We start from the raw sequence: 17,932 nt of genomic DNA on the forward strand, positions 1-17,932 counted from the left end.
TATTGTGTAGGTCCATCTTAAAAAAGCTTTGAACTGTCAAGGCATGGACTCCACAAGTGTGGGTGTGTATAGATACACACTATAGTTACACGAGTGATAAATGTAAGTCTTGATTAGCTCTACCCTCTACACAAGAATTACACTTTTAACTAATTGCTCTCAGTGCTCACTAACTCTATTTCTGCCCTTGGCCCTCTCCTGGTTCCCGTGGGTATAAATATATGATGGTTGCATACATCATCCATCATCTGGAGGAAAACTCAAGAGCCTTAAACACACCGCAAACAGATGCTTGTTAACCTGATCATCCAAGCCTGGTAGTGCATATAATACTACATATAATAGGAGTTAAAAATACTATTACACACAAATAAAGGTTATTATTATAAAAAGTTTCAAGCATGAAAAACTCTGAAACAGTGGGAAATATGCCAGGAATTAGATGCATGAGCATACAGAGCCCACGCTCGGTAAGAAGGATGGTGAGGGAGGCAAAGAAGAACCCGAAATATCACAGTTGCACAGTTAAGATTGTCACTATATACCACCTCCATAACAACAAGCTGTATGGTGTCAATACCGAGAGGCAGCGAGGCAGTTGGAGTCGTGTATTGTGGTCAGATGAGTCCATAAGTGAAGGTTTTTTGGCTGTGAACTTTATCAGCATTTTAATGGACTGCAGACATGAGCACATAAAGAACACATGCTCAAACCTAGGAATATAAAGCCGCTTGAAATCTTGTGCAAGGAAGAGGATACCAAGATCCTTGGCATTGTAGGATTTTAAGAAGAGATTTGAGGCTTCACTAAATATCAGTTTTTTCAAAAAAATTAAATCACTTTTGGTATTATTTATTTTAAAATAAGCTACTGCAGTGATACACTATATTTAACCACACACATGCCTTACTTTTTTAATTTTTATATTCATTTAAATGGAGAATAATTCTGGCATTTCCATCTAAATATCAATTAATAAACATTAACAGTATTAATGGTGATGATATTATTACAATTATAAAATGATAACTAATACTGTATATGGGGTTTAATGGCATTGAATGAAATTGTATTTGATATATAAGAAGCATCAAAAACAACATTAAATGTATTATAACGGTCAGATGTAATACATGCTATTATAATACAGTCTATGCTAATGATGAGAATTACTTTGTACAAAAAAAAAAAAATTGACAAATGCAAATGAAAGACAGTTTAAAAGCGTAATAAATTGTGCCACAGTCACTCTAATATATATCCTTCAAAAGTAATGGAGAGCAATGGGGAGATCCCATAATTCATAACTGATAGTGCTAGTAGTTCCAGTCATCATGAGCAAATTTTAAAGTAGGTTGCCAGCCATGTGTTATAATAATGAAACGATTGAACAATTTGCAATTACGTCTCTTTATCTTCAAAATCATTATTCAGTAAGTGAATATTTAGATATAGTCATAACTCAATAGATAACAGGGAGCTTTATTACTGTATTAGCTGCTGCAAGTAAAACAAGGCGAGATCCAGTGGAGCCGCATCAGATCCGTAAGGAAAACACTAAACATCAGCGGAGGAATCGATGCAGTGAGCGGTATTCAATTTGCCAAATTATGGTTATTTTGGCGAGCATTGTAAACCCCCGCTGTATCTGATAACCTCTCGGAGTGAAGTGGCTTTTGGCTTTGAGCCGTTTCTTATAGCTGGGAGGAAAAGAAGGGAGTCGAAGGCGAGAGAGCGAGATGGAAGAGATATGTATCAGACTTGGCAAGAGCTGAGCCCAGCATTTATTGATCAGGTCTCTGTAGCAACACGGCAGAATTCATCTGTAGTTTCTTCACCTCGTTCAATATGTCCTCAAGGCCTGGAAAGGTCTCACTTAAACAGCAGTGCAGCTTTGTTTGCTAGGTGTCTTACCGTGTAGATCCTCTGATGTAGCCTTATCAGCTTTGATAAATTAGAGTAATAACCTAAGGCGGTGTAAGATAAATCATAAATCCAGCGTTAGCATTAATTTCCTCATGGATTGATGAATTGGGGTATAATTATACCTGGTTGCTAATATTAATATTGATACTAAATAATGAAAGGGAAACTGCACCCACTGAATTGCCAAGATTATTATGGCGAATAGTAGCAAGAGTTTCCTATAAATTGTTTAGCAACACTATCACATGCTAGCTAGTTCCTTAATCTTAACTATCTTGCCAGATTGCTAGTCTTCTGTGTAACATTCAAGCTTAGCCCTTGATAATATATTTCCTTATCTCCTTATCTACACCGCCTTCTTACCAAACTACATGGAAACTAAAAGAAGACGCATTGTTACATATACATTACAGAACACTTAAATTATTGGTTTCACAAATCCCAGCTTGTTAGAAAGCTGAGGTCAGAGCACAGGAACAGCCATGATACAGCACACCTGGACTAGAAAGGGTTAATGGACCTTACCCATGGGCCCAACAGTGGAAGTTTAGCATTACTGGAGCTTGAAACCCTGACCATCTGATCAGGAACCCAGAGTCATTAACCCAGGGCCATTAACTTGAGTACCGTAATAAGACTTTTATTTCATTTAACCACAAAAGTAAGCATCTGGAAGCTACTGGAACCTTGACTGGAAGTTAACAAAAATAGAGTTTTCTGGAAATAAAAACTTTAAATGTAAAAAGCAGGCTGGTTAGACAGAACAGAACCAAAATCCCCACCTCTTTACAAAGAAATAAAACACAACAAATTGACCTGTTAGTGAAGAATAATCAATGACGGGGTTTTGTGCCATGAAGCAGAGGTACTGTTATCATCCTGTCATTCATTAATTTCCCAAAGCAACACATCCCACAGTGTTTTATTCCTTTATTTTCCCTAAGCAATTTGCCAACACTAAATAATTTAACAATACAAAGCACAGTTTATCACGTTAGCGAAAAACCCTAGGTCTTGATTTTCCCATGTCGGAAAGCCTCCTTCCAAAAATATACAGAATAAATAAATCTCACCTTTTCATAATGAGTTTATGTGGCACATCCTCTAGAAAAGTCTTAGCGTAAGTTATAGAAATGATAATACTAGAACAAACGTGTTAAAATAAACCTTGTAGCTAGAACGACTGTCAGAGCCGCTAGAACAGAAACTTAACCATCACCTTCTGGTCAATCAGAATCAAGAATTCAACAGCACCCGGCATGATTATAGATTGAATAGCGCAACAGTACCTAACTAGCGTGATACCAAAGGATTAATTACAGGTAGACTGTAAATATTACCATACCAGACAGGATAATCACAGTAATTGGTAAATTACTGGAACAAGAATCCGAAGTAAATTACAAGGAAGTGGAATCAAGTGGAACACAAACATGTATATAAGTTAGCAGAGTTGAGAGTTGAAAGGGATTAATCAAGGGCTCACGCTAGTCTGTCTGGAAGTCCTGGCACTTGAACTCACAATGTGACTATACGAAAGAAATGGATGGCTATTAACGAAAGAAGGAAGACCCACTGGTGTAATGATCATGTCTGTTATCATATAAGTCGAAATGCAGGGGCAAGAGACATGTAATTGTCTATTGCACAACTTTGAAATGTGACGCAGCTCTTATATTACCTCGGAATAATTAGGCGTCATCTGATAACAACCGCTATCTCTCTAAAGATTGTTTTTCGCAACTCCTTTACTATGATGACGGTTCAGACCATTACAAATCACTCACACAAATTCCAGTATGAAATGACCAGCTGGGCCTGAAACCGCTCCAGGGAGTGTATAACGCAAACTTGTTATCTGGAAAGAAAAATGCGTCTACTTTTCATAAGCACAGTCCATAAGAACAATCACAAAATAATCACATTCTGCTCTCTCTCTCCTACTCTCTCTCTCTCTCTCTCACTCTCTTTTTTCTCTATGGCATTTCCTGGAGAAGAGGCTGTCTGGGAGAAGAATAGATGGCATGCATTATAATGAACCGAGCCTGACACCGGCTCATCCATCATCCAGCCTGGGAAAATTATAGCACTCCGGACGGCACGAGAGCCACTCACAGCCACTTCGCAATGGCACGGTGCTGGCTAAAAAACCCACTCTCCATGCCCTCGCCAAAATAAACGCACTGAGAATGAAAGGGGTGGGGTGGTGGTGGTGGTGATGGTGGGGGAGTGTTCTGGGGTAGATGTGATGTGATGTGATGGCAAGATCACAGCTATTTACATTGTTCTGTCCTACTGTTGACTGAGAACTGAAAAATGTTGATTATGAAACTATTAATGGCAAAAATGAAAGAAATGCACTGTTACATGTTGAGGTAAGAAGGTATCAGAGCATATTAAAAGCTGCGATATCTCTTCATAGGAAGTGAAGTGAATACGACTGATGATCTCCTCATCATGGCACCTGTTAGTAGGTGGGATATATTAGGCAGCAAGTGAACATTTTGTCCTCAAAGTTGATGTGTTAGAAGCAGGAAAAATGGACAAGCGTAAGGATTTGAGCGAGTTTAACGCAGGGACAATTTGTGATGGCTAGACCACTGGATCAGAGCATCTCCAAAACTCCAGCTCTTCCTGGTCTGCAGTGGTCAGTATCTATCAAAAGTGATCCAAGGAAGGAACAGTGGTGAACCGGAGACAGGGTCATGAGCAGCCAAGTCTCATTGATGCATGTGGGGAGAGAAGGCTGGCCCGTGTGATCCGATCCAACAGACGAGCTACTGCTGCTCAAATTGCTGAAGAAGTTAATGCTGGTTCTGATAGAAAGGTGTAAGAATACACAGTGCATGATGGGTCAGGGCTGCTTTGGCAGTAAAAAGGGGAACCAACACAATATTTGAAAAAATTAGCTTTCCGGCAAATCGAAAAATGGAAATACGAAATTTTCCAATCGCTAAAAGGATCTTTTTTTTATTTCTGAAATGAACCCAGATGAACCCAATACAGCAAAGTTAATATTCAACAAACTTGCAATTCTACCTACTTAAAGAAATAAAACACACTTAAGTTGATTCATTTTCTATATCTGAAGTGTTTAATCCCCTTATACCGCAGCGACGTTCCATTTGCCATCCATTTGTAGTTAGGTTTAATGTTGCGGAATGTCCGCAAAACAAGTCTGACACATTATCCAAAAAACCAAAACCCTTCTGTGCCCTTTTTACAAATGCTTCATCTACACTCACTTCCTACGGATCTGAACTTGCTCCAAGAAAGATGCCATAAATTTTGTGCAGTTCCGAGCAATTTTCCTTATATTGTTCCTCGGCTGTTTTGAGAAAGCCGGGCTTACGACGGCTCCGTGATTTTTTAATGGATGATGAGTTTCTGCATCCTTCCTCATTTACGACCGAGCTCCTAATTAATTCCATGCATGTCTGTATTTTTTTTCTTTTAAAGAATGCACAAACCTTGCCAAGGTCCTTGCATGCTGCAGGAAGCCTGCCATGCCCAGTAGAGTTCCCCTGATCTGTTGTTATTTCCAACATATGGTGGCGGTTTAATTTTTTTTGTACTTTCCAACATTCCTCATCAATACCACTTTTTTTTTCTTTCTTCTGCTCAGCTCAGAGTGCACTTTAATTACATCAAGCACACACACAAAAAAAAAACTTGTTTAACGCTTGAGATGAATCGGTTGGCATCGGTTGCACTCTGCAGATTACAGTTTAGCACTCATCTGTTAGGACGTCGCCAGCTAGCGTATCTCAGTAGGCAAACGTCTTTAATTCAGGCCTCACACACTGCTGCTGGCATTCTGCTCCGATTCTGCTGCCACATGCCTTGATGCATTTGCGTCGTGCCACTTCAACAGCAACAATATGTCAAACATTTGTCTCCTTCTGAAAATGGATTTTTTTCTTCTCACTATTTTGGCCAAATGAAAAGCATCAGTGAAGTCATTCATAGTTGGGTTCTATGACAGGCTGTCGAAGCCACACGGATGTCACCGTTTTCTCGAGGAATAGAGAAGCCAATGTTTATCTAATATGACTGATTTGTCTTTACAAGCTTGACAAGGAAGATCCTCTCTTCTTTTCCCTTCACATGACGATCTGGCCATAACGCTCATAAATCAGGTACTTTTCCACATTTATCAACAGATTTCTGTGGTTACATCTGGACATTTATCTGCACAGAGGACTAAAGCTTATCGAAGTTGGAAAGTCCTCAATAACTGGACGAATTTCAATTTCAGGGGATTTCTGTTTTAATTGTACTCCTACTCGATTACACTTTAATGACAAAGTTCACGTACTTTATCTAGGATCCTGTAACAGGTTTACTTCACAGGAAAGTCTTCCTGGGAACAGGACAAGCTGCATTATTTTATTTTATTTTTATTTTATTAACTTTAAAAGAGAGATTAACGTTTATTCATTTAGCAGCTTTTATCCAAGCAAGAAAATACAAGCAAAGCAATTTAACAAGCATGAGACAATAGTGCTACAATTTAAGATTAAAAAAAAAATTATAACTAGAGGAGCAAAGTGTACAGAGTAGGGGTATAAGTTCTAGTGCTATAAGTTTTTTTATTTATTTGTTGGAGTATGGAAAAATTAGGGGTTAGTTACATTTTCATGAAATAGCTGAGTCAGTATCCGTTTTTAAAATTTATTTATTTATTTATTTAAATGTAATTGAATTATTTTATTTTATTTTTATTTATTTATTTATTTTATTTTTTTTTTGAAGATTCTGACAGATTCTGCTGTCCAGATTGAAGAAGTTTATTCCACCACTGAAGGATAGAGCTTTGGAAGGTTTTTGGAAAGGGACCTCATGCCTCTCTGAGTAGGCACACGCTTCCATGAGGCAGGTCTTGGGAGAGGTCTTATAACTGAAACGATTGCAGGAATGAACTTGTCTTACACAACATTATAATGGAACGATAATCAGATATAAACCTTGTGTTGTTCTTTAACATTGACAAATCCCAGCAAGTAGAAGAATTGAGAACACACTTTGAGACCTGCTGTTAAAGGACAATAATCAATATGTTATTATTGATAGCAGAAAAGCCAAATAAAATGAATGACCAAAATAAATTAATGATCCTTCTTTAGATAGTAAATGCTCTTAGCTGTAACTCTTTGTTGTATAGTGATTGATGTAGAACTTTCAAGAACTTTCCAAGAGAGACCAACTAAAGAGATAAAGACCAGGTGACTCTCCAACTCGAGGAGTCCAAAGAGGAATTAGATGTGGTCTTCTGCAGTTGCAGCCCAACCACCTCAAGGTTCGATATGTTTTTCAGGATGCTTTTCCGCTCATGTTTGTAGATTAGTGGTAAAAGTGTTGGACTACTGAGCAGAAGGTGGTGAGTTTGAATCCCAGGTCCACCAAGCTGCCATTGCTGGGCCCATGAGCAAGGCCCTTAACCCTCAATTGTAAAAAATGAGAAATTGTAAGTCACTCTGGATTTGTCAAATGCCAGAAGTGTAAATATTTGAGCTATCACCACCTTTCTGTCAACTCGAACCAGCTCTCTGCTTTCCACAAGGTTCTGCATCTCACTACATTTTGCAGTTTCAGTAATTCTCTGTAAAACCAGCGCATCTTCTGAGGAAGAATCCCAGAAATAACTCTTACGTCTTTCATTAGACACAAACATGACGTATAAGAGGATATGGATATATATAACTTTCTATCACAGACTATTTACACTATGTATAATACTATTTATAAACCACCAAAATAGCGCATAAGCTATTTTTTTTCCTCCCCGAGATCAACTACTTTTTTTTTTTTTTTTTTTTTACGGAGAGACACCGAAAATGATTTAAACCCTTGTTAAAAATGAATGCAACAATGAACTTTCAGCAAACCTCTCGCATGTTCCGGTAAATCATTATTTTTTACATTATCAGACATAAAAATCAATTTGAACTTGTAGTGCATTTGTAAAGGCAGCGCAGTGCCGCCCATTAGGCAGAGCAACTGGTCTGAGCCAGAAATTGACCCCAATAAATTAACCTCCTTAAGTTACTGGCTTCAGGATAACCTCCTCTACTTCCCTACTGACCGCAGAATCAAACCAAATACGAGAGGTGCAAATGCAAGACTTCTGCCCTCAGTGCTTGAATAACCGCAAAAGGGTTGTTTATACGTACATCATTCATCGATTCCTTCATCTTCAGTAACAACTTTATCCTCATCAGAGTAGTTCTTAACCCGATCTGTAAATGTACAGTATGTGTGTTTACCACAAACCAGAACCCCAGCAGATTTGCTTGTAAGAAAAAGAGAGAGAAACCTGAGGGTAAAGAGAGAAAAAAAAAAAAAAAAAAAAACGCTTTACTTCAGGCTTACACATAATGGAACACTAGGGGCAGCTGTTGAATTTGGAGAAAAACGTTCACTGTGTATGAAAGAAAATTGATTTCTACTGAATTCTTCAGTCTTGACTTTTCAGATGGAAGAATTTCCGCTAAAGTGTAAACATCTGGAACGATTCATTTATTGACAAGCACCAGCGGTGAGAAGTTAAGACTTTGTCATGTCGGTCTCATCCAAAACACCTTCGCTGTCAGAGTGCAAGCTGATGAGCTTGAATCTGTGTTATTGTAGTCATACAGCTCAAGGTTTGATTGACAGTTCAACAACTGCCCATATGGATTATAAGAGAGAAAAAAAAAAAAAAAAAAACATGCTGAGATTCTTGCTTGTGGCAACTGCACATAGACGCCACATGTGGTAAAGGAAGATTAGATAAATAAAAAGGTATATTTAATATTCTCTGGTTGGATGTTGAGATGAAGGGAAATCGAAGAGTATCAATCAATTCTTTCTGTGAAAAAAAATATTTAGCCTAAAGAAGTTTATGCTGGACTGCGCCAGGGCGAGTGTAAATCCACCATGGCCATGTTTAAAGCAGGAGTGAGAAGGGACCCCTCCTTGCCCACTTGTGGACTTCAATACAAGGCTCAAATCAAAGTGGCTCTGTGGCCATTGAAGTGAAAGATGAACAATGTGGCCATTCTCCCAGCCTGGCTGAACAGGCCCATCTATCACCGGGCTCTGCAGATTAATTCAATTCATCAGCTCTTTGTCTCCTCAGGCCTCCTAATGCGACGTGATATTGCTCAAGGGAGCCTCATAATAAATGTTTGGATGCAGCCGGAGCCCGACACTCGTGCGGGCGAATTAAAACATTACTCTCTCTCCCGCTCTCTCTCCCCACCGACCTGCCTGTCGCAGCAGCATTCCCATTATTCTAATGAGGCCATGGAGGCAGCCCTAAGGCGAGGCAGGGTGGAGGAGGTGGAGGGGTGGAAGAGAACAGAGCATAGGAAAAGGAATGTTATGTTGAAAAATTTCAACAAAAAAAAAAAGAGTTTGTGTTTGACTTCCTGAGATTGAAAACCGCTTTTATTCATCTTGAACAGAAGTACATGCTTCTTACAGCCGGAACAAAGTTTACAGGGCCTGAACTGGATTCTCTAATTACACTGTATTTAAATATGCATTAACCTGCTTGAGTGTATTTATAACATTTGGCAACCTGGAACTAGTGCCCGAGATTGAAACAAATGAAACGGAAAGAAGGGCTAAAATGCAGCTAATCATCGACTTGCATGTTCACACGATCCTCTACAAGAAAACTGGATGCATACTTGATGGGATTTTTCACTTCGAAATCTCTCCGTTGCATTGTGCTTTGTCTCTCCCCTTGCACACGCTTCTGCTGAGAAATTCAGTCGTGATCGTCCCCAGAGGATGGAGGGCTGCCAGCTCATGTTTATGCTGGCTGCCTGAACTGTTCCTGCAGGTTCTAAGCCAGACAGAAGCATGATTGAGCTCGACAGTGCCGGTGGAGCCCCCTTGTGGAATCAAAGCAGTACTGACAGCCTATGGTTATTCAGGAGCCTCACATTCCAGCTGTTGTAAACATGGACTGCCCTGACATTACACTGCTGTTAATAATTCAGCCACCAAGCCAGATGAAAAGCTTGATTAATCATAAGGAGTGGGGATAACCCTACACCCTTCTTCATCCTGGCATCACATCACCGCAAAACAAACAAAACAAAACAAAACAAAAATCACCAAGGACAATATTTCAATCTTTGAACCATGATGCTTAATATTTATTCAGAAGTTCTCGACTTGGTCGGTATCCCAACCTTCCGCCTCTCCAAAAACACAGGTAGTAGCTCGTCGCAACGGCTGCAGCCATCAAGATCAACGTCAGGCAAACGGCAAGCGCTACAAGCCACACAGGAACTCCTCCCAACCCTACACAAACAACAGGTCCGTTATACACAGGGCATGTTTTCTTTTCCCAAATGTTCACTTAACATACACAGACCTTGCTCACATGGACACTGGGTCAAGAATCAACTATTGTAAAAGGTCCAAGAACTTGGTGTGTATAGGAAAAAGTCAAACAGGAAGTCATCACGACTGTGGAACTTGGAGCCCCATCACCAACTCTCATTCACCTCTTATTCTAAAAGACACAGCACACCAACACCACTGATCCCAAAGACAGAGTAAACACCACTGCCCCTTCACCATGAGCCTAAGATACACAACCCCACCACCATGTCCTCCGCTTCTAAAGAGGATTTCCAAAGCATAGTTTTCTTTTCCAAAAATGTTCACTTAACATACAGACCTTTTTCTGCTGGCCAGAATGTGTACTCATCTGATGCACCAGGTTGTGACTCAACCATCATAAAAGGCCCAAGAACTTGGCGTGTGTATGTTCCTTGAGGGGACAAAAAAAAGGGAAAAGGAAGGAATTACTGAAGCAATCGGGGAAACTGAAACTTGAAGCTCCATCACCAGTGCTAAAAAGATACTAGACCCAACCACCAATGAGCATTAAAGTTACAATACACCAACACCACTGATCCTAAAATGACAGTACCAGACTCAAAGTTGTCTCGATTCATGCAAGAAAGAGATTCACAGCAGCTACAGACATAACTTTGGGTTGGATCATCAACAAGCTCCCACCTAGAACATCAAAATACATTCATCTTTGACTGGATACACACTGTTTAACACAAGTGTTCTTTAATTCATTCCCCTGGGGGCTATAAACAGCTAAAAAAAAACCCTGGTTCCTTAAAAAGGTTCTTCAGTTTACTCAAGCAGAACATTTTTAGAAGCCTGGAACTATCAACCATCCAAGGAACCCTCAAGGGCACCAAACTTGTATGTAATACAAGGTATAGTCTTAAGGAGAAAAAAAAGAAAAAAAAAAAAGTTGACACTAGCACTCCAAAGGGTTCTTGAGCTTGTCCTGTAGGGTTGGCTAATAACTAGGTTCCAAATAAAAGCCAATTAAGAAATCAGCCTGTGCAGATTACCTGCTTTGGTCATGCAAATATTGGCAGGATTTCTTATCAGCACTAAAGCGCTGAAGAGCCCCTGTAGTCATGTCACAATGAAGGAAAATCTGAAAAAGAGAGAGTCATTGTTTAGCACATTAAAAAGCCAAAAAAAACCCCAAAAAACCTCAAAACCAACATTAGCCGTTTCATATTTAGATACAGAATCGTCCTCACTTGTTCTCCCAAGGCAAATCTAAAGGCTTGGAAATACAGGCGGATTTCCGAGGGCTCTCGTCTGGGCAAGAATGTCGCATTTCCTTCTTTGCTTTCTGTTAGACACCTTTAAAATAACCCCAGTTAAAACATTTTATTCAGTCAAGTGTCTGAAATTAAAAGTATTGTTAAAATCACTAGCCATAATCTTCTATACCAGAAATTGAACAAAAACATGGTTTACCCAGCATCAGTAATAAGCATATGTAGCTGGCTGTTTTGAGCGAGGTCTGGAGTGTTTGCTAGCATGCAGCGCTGCAGGTAAATCTGTACCGGTGCGAGTTCCTGCTGTTTCACGTTGGCCCTGATGGGAATTTTGGTGCCGATTGTGAACGTGGTGGATTGAACAGATGCATTAAAATCACCTACAGAACAAAAAACATGGCATCTCTATAGTTAGCCATTCCAAGTTACACTGTATTGCCAAAAGTTTTGGGACACCTCTCTAAATCATTGAATCCAATTGTTGTTTTTCAGGGGTTGGGCTTGGCTTCTTCCAGTGAAAGGACCTCTTAATGTCTTGGTATGCTAAAGCATTAAGAGTTCCCTTCACTGGAACTAAGGGGCCGAGCCCAATCCCTGAAAAACACCTGAATTCAATGAATCGGAGGTGTGTCCTAAAACTTTTGGCAATATAGTGTACTACAAAAAGACTTGAGGCAGTTTTATGAAAACAAGGTAGCCCTGAACCATGGGTAACCTAAAGGGGTGTTTGAATCTAAATTAGCTTTTGGTTTGAATTTGTCAACAGGCTAAAATCCACTTTATTTTCATTCTCAGGTTTGCATTTATCCATGATCTGAGGATGAACTATTAGAAAAGAAATTACAGCCACAGAACATGCATGCTAAGCTAGTCAGCTCAACACACTAATGCTATGAATAAACACTTGTAATTATGATAATTGGGTTATATTTTGGTTATAAGTTTGGCTATGATTTGGATACAAGTCACCAAGAATATGATGCAAAACACCACAGAGAAGGAAATCTCACTCACACGGAGTAATATGATTTGGTTTACTAGTAGCTAGCTTGCAGGATGTGAGGCATTTCCAAATGGCACATTTATACACAGTATATTCCCAGATCCTGGCAAAGAGTAAGATGTCCAGAGGTCTCCTATCCATTTTATAAATCACTTAGAAGTGTGTAAAGCTTTAAATTGCACTTGCATGTTCAGGGGACCTTTTTGAGCCAAATTAGCATTCATAACATAAGCTTTGAAGATTCATCACTTACTTTTCATCAACTCTAGAGTGAAGACAAGGTCATTGTTCACGTTGTCCATGTCCAGATCAGTGCTATTTCTAGAACATTCACCAGAACAGTAAACCAACACATCCACCCATCATATGATCAAAAATGTTCTTATTTTAAAAAAAGAAAAATCACTTACAGGTCATAAACACACTCGACCAGCTCAGTAATGGGAGAAAGTCCAGCATCCAGGCTATAAGTCAACACGTTGGTGTAGGTCACTTTGCCCTCACTCACCTGAAAGAAGCTAGTTATAATCAGGCAATCTGAAATAATGAGGGACAAGACAGTCTTCATAGCTGATTACAGGGAAACTTAACCCCAATATGCATGTTTATATTGGAATAGATCTGATGCAGCAATTCTGATTTGTTAGTATTTCAATGAGAAAAATCAAAAGCAAGGCTTTGGAGCCTGTACCATCTGAGCCAAACGTACAGACGAGGGGTTGAGTTTGCTGTTTTGAGGTTCTTATTAACAAAGACCTCAATTGGGAGCAGGTTTTCATCTCAATCAAGATGATCTGAAGAAGCCTTTATCACCACATACTGTACATTACAGTACAGTGGAATTCTTTACTTCATATATCACAGCTGAGGAAGTTGGGGTCAGAATGCATGGGCAGCAATGATACAGCACCCCTGGAGCAGAGAGGGTTAAGGGCCTTGCTCAATTACCCAGCAGTGGAGCTTGAACCCTGATCCTCCAACCAAGAACCCAAAGCCTTAACCACTTGAACCACCTTAATCTTCCATTTACACCACGAGACAGATCTCAGTTTGCAATAGACCCATGTGTGGCTTCTATTTGAATGAAACGAAACCCTGCACCCACACCAGGCATTTGCGGAGAAGATTGGACACAGCTGCATTAGGTAGAAAGGAAGTAAAGACCACCAGAAATTCCACCATGATGGGCATTCTGGGTAATGTAGGAAACCACAAACAAAAAAATGAGACCAATTGGTCAGTTAATGAAGCTTAAAAAGAAAAAGAAAAAAGTGAGGGAGTCAACTTAACTTTATTAGAGAATACATTTTGGACACTAGTCAATACTAGTAGCTAGTTTTCAACTAGTTTTAAAACCATCTTGGTTGGTTCAAAGTGCATTGCATCAAGGCTCTGATTTTCAGAAAACCAGGTTGCTGGACTGGACTGAAGTTACTACAGTTATAAATTTCAAATGACCTAGAGGTCGAGGTCACACAAACACACAGAACAAGCACATTACCACTCGTCTAAATCCGCAGTCATAAAGCCAGACGGAGAACAGCAGCATATCCTGCTCCGTAGATATACTCGACGGTGGACAGCTTCCCAGATGAGCATTTGAAATGTCCAGCTTCTGAGCCCAGTTTAACTCCGGCCTCCATTGAATAGTGACCGCTTTATTGGCTGAACATTCGATCACTAGATTTAAGACCAGAAGAAGGAGGTCACAAATGAGTCAAATGCATCAAACCATACTCAAACTAGGAGAAAATATTGAAAGCTGCTTTGCAGTTGATGGACTGATTTTTGGACACATGTCAAGTTTCCACCATTCCTTCTTAAGCAAAAAATGATTCCAAAAATATAACTGTATATATATCGTTTTACCTTTCTGCCCAAATGTAGAGGCCAGAAAAAGCCACAGCAGAACACACTGCATTAAAATCATCATCCTGCCAGCCAGTGATGTTGAAACCGTGGCCCAGGAACTTAATTACCTTAACCATTCTCAGCACTTAAGGCAAGGGTGAAGGCGGGGCTTATTTCAGCCAACCAATCACAATCTCAAGACTGACTGTCAATTATCTTCTCTGCATTACCAGGTGAAGGTTTGAAAACAGAGAAGACTTATTTGAGACCTATTAGGGTTTTATTTAAGTAAAAAAAATCTTAAATGCTCTGAAAGTTCTCTTAAAAGTGCTCTGAAATGAATAATGGGTAAAAAGATCAGTGTCTAAAATAAAAATGAGTAAGTCAGTGAGTGAAATAGAATCAGGTGATTATAAAAATCTCAGTGTGAATTAAGAAAATGTCAGACATCATGTCTGGAAATTTTAAGGATGCTACAAAAATACAAACCATGAGAATTATAATGACAGCAAATTAAAATAAAATGCAAAATTCTATATGTTTATCCATAAATACATTATATTGCCAAAAGTTTTGGGACACCTGCCTTTACATGGACATGAAAATTAATGACATCCTATTATTAATCTGTAGGGTTTAATATGGAGTTGGCCCACTCTTTGCAGCTCTAACAGCTTCAACTTTTCTGGGAAGGCTTTCCACAAGGTTTAGGAGTGTGTTTATGGGAAATTCGGACCATTCCTCTAGAAGCACATTTGTGAGGTCAGGCACTGATGTTGGACGAGAAGGTCTGGCTCACAGTCTCCGCTCTAATTCATCCCAAAGGTGTTCTATCAGATTGAGGTCAGGACTCTGTGAAGTTCCTCCACACCAAACTCCCTCATCCATGTCTTTATGGACCTTGCTTTGTGCACTGGTGTGCAGTCATGTTGGAACAGGAAGGGGTCATCCCCAAACTGTTCCCTACAAAGTTGGAAGCGTGAAATTGTCCAAAATGTCTTGGTATGAAGCTGAAGCATTAAGAGTTCCTTTCACTGGAACTAAGGGGCCTGAAAAACACCACCTGAATTCAATGATTTGGAGTGGTGTCCCAAAACTTTGGCAATAGTGACAGTCATGTTAGTCACAGGTCTATTTAATATAAATGAAGTGGTGGTATTTTTCTTTATATAACATTTCAACATAAACGTTTTTTTTTCTTTTCTCTAAATAATAAAACAGACAATTTTACCAACGATTAAACATCATGTTCCAACAAGACTCGAGAAACTTGTTTCTTTATATTCCACTTTATTACAGACTTTGTTACAGCATTTTTTTTGTTTTTATTACATATTAAATGAATACCTCAACCCAGGGTTCTTAAAAAAGGAAAGAAAACCCACGAATACCATCACAGTACAGCTACAAACGAATATTAAAAAAATAAACCCTTTTCATTTTCAGTGTTCAATATATCTGATGCCCCATAAAAACATTTAAAAAAAAACTCAGCATGTAAACAAAAAAACAAATAAACACTTTTTTCCCTTCTGTTTCCACCATAGTTATATATATATAGTTTCATGTGACTCTGAATACGATACATTGACTTTTCAGTATCACCTCCAGAATAAAAAATAGTCACTAGTTCTGTGACTAGTTCTTTATTTTTTTTTTTTTAGCATTTGACGTCTTTGCTGGGATGAAGAGCTTTTAAAAAGCAGGTACACAATTGCAGCTTATGGCTTGACTTTTTATTTATTTATTTATTTATTTTTTGCATAGTGTGCTCTTAAACGTTCCAGACTTTCTCAACCACCATCACTGTAATGCACCGAGGTACGAGTCAAAAATTATGCACCAATTTTGTCAAAAAAAAAAAAGAAAAAGAAAATTAATCTACAGTTTATACTAATGGTTTTCTTCACACTGTGTATGAATATATATCTGAGTAATGGTCAGCAAGGCAAATACATGTGTCTGAGGGAAAGCTTTCACTGAGACATGATGAGTATTAAAAAAAAATAATAAAAGAAGAAAAAAGATTTAAAAAAATGCGAAAAATAAAAATAAAATTAAAAAAATAAATGTGGACACGATAAGAATTTAAAAATAATTTTAAAAAAAGATGGAAAAAAAAGATGAAAAATTTAAAAATAAAATTAAAAAAATAAATGTGGACACCATAAGAATTAAAAAAAATAATAAAAAAAAAAGATGGAAAAAAAAGATTTAAAAATGTCAAAATAAAATTAAAAAAAAAATGTGGACACAATAAGAATAAAAAAAAAAATAATAAAAAAAGATTAAAAAAGGTAAAAATAAAATTAAAAAAATAAATGTGGACACCATAAGAATTTAAAAAAAATAATAATAAAAAAAAAAGATGAAAAAAAAAAAGATTTAAAAAATGTCAAAATAAAATTTAAAAAATAAATGTGGACACAATAAGAATAAAAAAAAAAAAATTAAAAAAAAAAGATGAAAAAAAAGATTTAAAAATGTCAAAATAAAATTAAAAAAATAAATGTAAAATAAATGTGTGGGAAAGATCCTGTGCAAAAGAATAAAGTTGTTCATACTGTGAAATAAATGTATAAAACTCGAAGCCAGCTCAGTAATACAGCTTACACCCTTAAAAAAATTCTTACAGCATAACAGTTTTTTTTTTTATTTTCAGAACAATCACACATCACCTGAAGTGTTATCTTCCTCACAGTCTTACATTATACAGAACTTCCAGGAGTGTGACGTGTAACGGGAAAAAATGCCCTATTTTTACGATACGTTATGTTTGGAAGATCGATTCAGACTCACCACTTTACTGTATCTTATTAAAAATATGAAAAATACTCTACTTTTTATTTATTATGCAGTCTAATGAATGGTCGTATCGAACCGCGGCTCGCTGTATCAGTATCAGGTTGTGCGTCAGGGTGAAACAGTGTGATGGAAAGGAAAACTGCTGCTGCTGCTGTGATCTGATGAGGTTTTACGTGGACGTGTTCGTCGTCTTCATTCGTGCTTCTCTCCTCCACCGTACACCTTCCTCAAGCTGGAGTCCAGGAGGAAGTCTACAGACCTTCACACACACACACACACACACACACACAAATTTGAAAAAAAATTATGGTCAAATTGTCTGATTATTTTTACAGCTGATTTCACAATGATGAGCACCTTTTCAAATAAAATCCTGGTTGAATACAATAAATATTAAACAGCATGACTGATCAACTTTAATAAAGACAATACTTATAAAGCTTTAGTAAAGACACAATCTCTCTCTCACACACACACAACTCACTGTTCCCCACATACTCACACACATTCTCTCTCTCTCTCTCTCACACACACAACTCACTGTTCCCCACATACTCACACACATTCTCTCTCTCTCTCTCTCTCTCTCTCACACACACAACTCACTGTTCCCCACATACTCACACACATTCTCTCTCTCTCTCTCTCTCTCTCTCACACACACACAACTCACTGTTCCCCACATACTCACACACATTCTCTCTCTCTCTCTCTCTCTCTCTCACACACACAACTCACTGTTCCC

At 38.3% G+C, this 17,932-nt stretch overlaps 2 protein-coding genes across 3 annotated transcripts in view; both read right to left on the reverse strand.

The window, feature by feature from the left end:
* Positions 1 to 9,419: 9,419 nt before the first annotated feature.
* Positions 9,420 to 14,488, reverse strand: LOC131348640 (uncharacterized). The gene is made up of 10 exons (XM_058383771.1): positions 14,401 to 14,488; positions 14,033 to 14,211; positions 12,942 to 13,039; positions 12,785 to 12,852; positions 11,728 to 11,908; positions 11,505 to 11,610; positions 11,307 to 11,395; positions 10,862 to 10,950; positions 10,607 to 10,699; positions 9,420 to 10,224 (listed from the first exon to the last, which is right to left on the reverse strand). The coding sequence occupies exons 1-10, from the start codon at positions 14,462 to 14,464 to the stop codon at positions 10,070 to 10,072; spliced, it is 1,122 nt and encodes a 373-aa protein (XP_058239754.1). The 5' UTR covers positions 14,465 to 14,488; the 3' UTR covers positions 9,420 to 10,069.
* Positions 14,489 to 16,855: 2,367 nt separating this feature from the next.
* mtfp1 (mitochondrial fission process 1) overlaps positions 16,856 to 17,932 on the reverse strand; it is a 15,318-nt gene continuing 14,241 nt past the window's right edge. The window contains exons 4-5 of one of the 2 annotated variants that reach the window (XR_009203883.1): positions 17,147 to 17,446; positions 16,857 to 17,100 (exon numbers count right to left, since the gene is read on the reverse strand). Coding sequence is in view for 1 of the 2 variants with exons in the window: in XM_058382656.1 (XP_058238639.1) it covers positions 17,380 to 17,446 (67 nt within the window). In the remaining variant the exon portion in view is untranslated. Of the gene's footprint in view, positions 17,447 to 17,932 lie in introns of both variants that reach the window. The other variant, XM_058382656.1, reaches the window with a different exon arrangement.

This window comes from Hemibagrus wyckioides, linkage group LG28 (assembly GCF_019097595.1).
Source record: "Hemibagrus wyckioides isolate EC202008001 linkage group LG28, SWU_Hwy_1.0, whole genome shotgun sequence".
NCBI classification, from domain to species: Eukaryota; Metazoa; Chordata; class Actinopteri; order Siluriformes; family Bagridae; genus Hemibagrus; species Hemibagrus wyckioides.